At 38.0% G+C, this 4,537-nt stretch overlaps 1 protein-coding gene across 1 annotated transcript in view; it reads left to right on the plus strand.

Moving 5' to 3' along the window:
• Adamdec1 (ADAM like decysin 1) overlaps positions 1-4,537 on the plus strand; it is a 17,026-nt gene that overhangs the window by 4,459 nt on the left and 8,030 nt on the right. The window contains exons 4-7 of the mRNA XM_012514637.2: positions 963-1,041; positions 2,486-2,562; positions 3,612-3,798; positions 4,003-4,065. Of these exons, the coding sequence (XP_012370091.1) occupies positions 963-1,041; positions 2,486-2,562; positions 3,612-3,798; positions 4,003-4,065 (406 nt within the window). The remainder of the gene's footprint in view (positions 1-962; positions 1,042-2,485; positions 2,563-3,611; positions 3,799-4,002; positions 4,066-4,537) is intronic.

The raw sequence follows: 4,537 nt of genomic DNA on the forward strand, positions 1-4,537 counted from the left end.
TATCTCCACACAATTTGTCATAGCTAAATCCTGGAAACAGTTCAAATACACATCAATCAAGGAATACATAAAAAATAAGATGTGTTATTTGTTTGTTTGGTTGCTTTTTCAATATTTTTTCTCTCTCTTTTATTTATTTATTTTTTTGAACCAGGGATTGAATTCAGGTCCTTGAGCTTGCCAGGCAAGCATTTATTCTACTGAGCTATCACCTCACCCCCCAAGATGTAGTATTTGTGTACAATGTAGTATATTACTCTGTCGTAAAGCCTGAGGCTTTTATAGGTAAAAGGATGCAACTAGAGACCATACTCATAAAGGAAATAAACCAGATTTGCATGTATAAATATAGCATCATCTTCCAGTTTAAGAAACTGAAAGAGTAAATAAAATCCAAAAGGTACAATAGTTATAGTGATAGGGAAAGAAACTGCTCAAAAGAAAGAGTAACTACAATGCAGAAAAGAGAAAAGAGGAAAGGGAAAATAGACATGTACATGAGCACAAGAAAGCTGTAATTGTACTACCGATTTCTCTTAGTTCACTGAAAGGAACAGTTAGTGCTTGTATTGTCTGATCAATTTTGCATGCCTATGTCTTGAGAAACTTCACTGAAGGTAACAATGTGCAATGTAACAATCATTGTCAATTTTCTATTTTGTTTTGAAATTCTGTATTGTTTTTATTGTGGTTTTGTTTTCACTTTAAAAGAAAGAATCCCAAAGTGACTGATTTATCAGTAAAATAGAAAAATTTGCTACTGAAAAGCACCTGAGGACATTTCTGTCCTCCAATTTAATTATTATTAATTCTTTGATATGAGTTGCAATGTTAGAAAGAAATCAAGGGCCCAGTGTCTGTTCTTTCTCATCATGGGTGTCATACTTTGTTACAAAATGTGTCAGGTAAATGTACCTTTGCCAGCATCTTGAGTGTACTGTGTCACCTTCTGCTCTCCACAGGCATGTCCTGGGGCCAGATTACACTGAAACATATTACTCACCCAGAGGGGATGAAATAACCAGGAGCTCTCAGAACATGGTAGGATCTCAAGACTCCTTGGGACTCTTCCAGGATCTATCTTTGACTTTACAAAGTGCATAGATCTCAGGATGACTACAAAATATCATTTAAAATGAAAGTGTTCACATATCACCTGAGAAAATGGGCACAAAATTACAGCATTTACAAGGTAGGAGAGGCAAGCAACCCAAAGTCCGCTTGTCCCTAGACCATTTTATGTAAGAGTGAGAAATATTTTACCCTTGTTGGTAATTGAAAGGCCATGCCACTATTTCCTGTCTCTTTAAGAAACAGTAAATGTTCATTTTTTCTTAGGGTCAACAATGGAGTATCAGTTATGGAACGAATATGTTTGTATCTGGTCCAGCCTCCCTGACATACTAAAGTCAGATGTCAGAGATAGAGGACCAAATGTCTATTCTTTCTCATCATACTTATTATACTTTGTTACAAAATATGAGGAATAATTGCAGAGAATTAGAGATGAGCAGGACGTAACACAGAAAAGCTCATTCAAGAGATTGGAGCAAACTAAGATTCTCATTCACAGGCACCCTTGATGGTACCCTAAATATATGTGGCTCTATAAACAAAGACCCCACAATAACTCTGTTACAAATTAGCAGTTTGTTTCATCCTCTTATCAAATCATTCATTTTCTGCATATGATCTTCGTAACATTTGTCCTCAGTGGAAAGTATCTGATAAATTAATTCATGCTCAAATACTAATGGGTGGTGATGTCTCAGTGTGGTACATTTTTCAAATCTTCCATAAGAAAATATTTCTGATGAGGAGTCTTCCAACGAAGACACATGCACATACATGACCGATTTCCAACTCTACAGCAAGTCGCTGAATCAGAGATCATCCATTACCTTTTGTAGATGATGTCACATATGTGGCCCCAAAATAACATGGATCACCAATCATGTATAAGTCTTTGGCGGTAGACTAATATTATGTGATCTAGAATCTGATGGAGGGGTTTCATTACTAACCCAATGGCAATGGAAAAATAAACCAGTTAGTTTGAAAAATAGGAGCCTGATTTTACTCACACAGACCTTTGATACACACACACAGGGCAAACTTCTAGGAAGCTGAGAACCTGCCAGAATCTAGTAAATCCCAAAGGACTGGCTGTTTCTCAGCAGTGACAGCCACTTACCGCACATACCTACCTAGGTGCTAAGTCCTGGACTTTATCTTAGTGCAATTAGTGTGTAAAAAGTAACCCAGATACCAGCTGAGCAAACACTGTTTTTGTTTCTGAAGAGTGATAAGTTCGTAGACACTACTTGAACTTTTATACACATTCAAGATGGCAGCTTTGCACATTACTGTGACTGATACACTCTTGCAGTGTGTGTGTGTGTGTGTGTGTGTGTGTGTGTGAACCATATCTATTTATGTGTAAATATGTACCTCTAAAGTGTATCTACTTTTTTTTTAATTACAGAAACACTGCTACTATGAAGGTCGCGTCCTGAATGAAAAGGATTCCACTGCCCGCATTAGCACCTGTGATGGCCTGAGGTGAGGGACACTATGGGAATTATGAAATGTCAAGCATCATTTTTTATAAGGTTAAGATGAGAAATAAAGTAACTCCACTGCAATCATTTCATCATCTGCTACTCTCAAAGCACAGACCCTCTCTGTTATGTGAGAGTGCTACATTCTGGACTTGGTCACGTTGGGATCCATTTCAGAGTTCATCTACTACTGTCTTTGAAGCAATCATGGTTTAATGAAGACTCTGCTCTGTAATTGTCCCTTTTGAACTTAATTTTTAAAGTATATGTGTGTGTTCCTATTTAAGTAAGCAATTCTTGGCAGTTAGAGAAAATTCAGAGAGTAAAAGGAAGCACAAATCAGAAAATAACAGCTCCCATAAAATTTTACCTCTGAGTGATTAATGTTACTAGCTCTTTATTGGGTTTCAGCCTTCTGTGTGTATAGACAAGCGTATCTTTCTGACAAATAAAAGATGAAGAAAACATGCAACTATTCTTTCAATATTGCTGGCGCAGAGTATGACATAAGTCTTTTCCATATCACAAAATACCTTTACTGATATGATTTTTAAATGGATTTTACATTGAGCTTGTAATGTTACATCACATGGATTCGTGTTCTCTCTCTAAATGACTAGCTATAAGAGGGGAGATTCCTTAAGCTACTGCTAGCCTGTTAGCTGATCCGGGTGGCACTCTAGTCCCTGTGCTCCTCTGTGCAATGCCTCATCTATACATTCCTTTACTCTATTCCCCATTACATTCCTGCCATCTGCCAAGAAAAATTTACTACATGAATAAATAAGCTGAAACTATCCTCAGCAATTTAATGCTGTAAATGCCAGACTCTTTAGGATTGCTTCCTTTGAGCAGTTCTTCAGATTGTCTAAGTGAATCCGATAAGCAATATTTTAATGCTGATAAATATAATTATAACATCATAGGGTGGGCTCAGGACGCACTGTGCGCACACGTTTGGGTGGGGGAGGAGGTCCTGAGCCACCCTGAGCAGGCGTGTAAGAGTCGGAGACCAGGGCATCCTGAAGCGCGAGTCTCCCGCTCTCACAGAGGTTACTTCACACACCGTGGCCAAAGATACCTGATCAAGCCTCTGCGGAGAGCCGACAGGAGCGAGCACGTGGTCCTGACCTACAATCAGGAGGACCCGGACATGGCAAATCGCATGTGTGGTGTGAGAAGAGTTGGCGGGAAACGAGGCCATCGGAGAACGTCTAGGTCCCTCAAAAGCGTGAAGGTGAGGCTGCAGCAGCTTTGAGTTCAGTCGTCTCAGCAGTGACACGACGCACCAGGGGTGTCGGCGAGGCCTGGTGTCTGCAGAGCTTGCCCGTTACTTATCCTTCGACTTAGTCTCTCTCTGGGAAAAAGATGTTTCGCAAGACTGAATCTGTTACAATAAAGACATAAGTTAACACTGATTTTTTTTTAATATTTTGTAAAGCCAGAAGACTTTCTTCAGAGGCAGAAGTACGTTGGTCTCTTTTTGGTGCTGGATAATGCCTTTGTGAGTACAAAATACGCACTTCTTAGAGAGTTTATTTAACTTTTAAGTTTATTTGTCAATCAAAAGCAAGCGATTAGCTTTTGCAGTAAAGAGGTACGGGGTCTGCCTGGTTTTCCTGGTGTGCCTTCTGTCTTGTCAGTATCAGATTTCACTCCAAATCCATTTAATATCTTTCCACCACCAAATATTTAGATATTGGTGAAATATTTAATGCCACAGTCTTAGGCAATGACCACAAAAAATAAGAAGAGTGACTTGTTAAAATAGTAATGCTTTTATATTTTAAGATATATATTTAATATAAACATCATTATCACACAAACTAGACATAAAACTGCACGTAAGCTAGAAATTATATTTAGGTATACAGAGAAAAATAGTAGATTCTATGTTTTTACTTAGTACATTATGCTACATAACTAAATTTTAAATTTTTTATTATTTATTTATTTATTGTATTTTAAGGGAGGGT

Source organism: Octodon degus, unplaced genomic scaffold, assembly GCF_000260255.1.
Source record: "Octodon degus isolate 3935 unplaced genomic scaffold, OctDeg1.0 scaffold00036, whole genome shotgun sequence".
NCBI lineage: Eukaryota > Metazoa > Chordata > Mammalia > Rodentia > Octodontidae > Octodon > Octodon degus.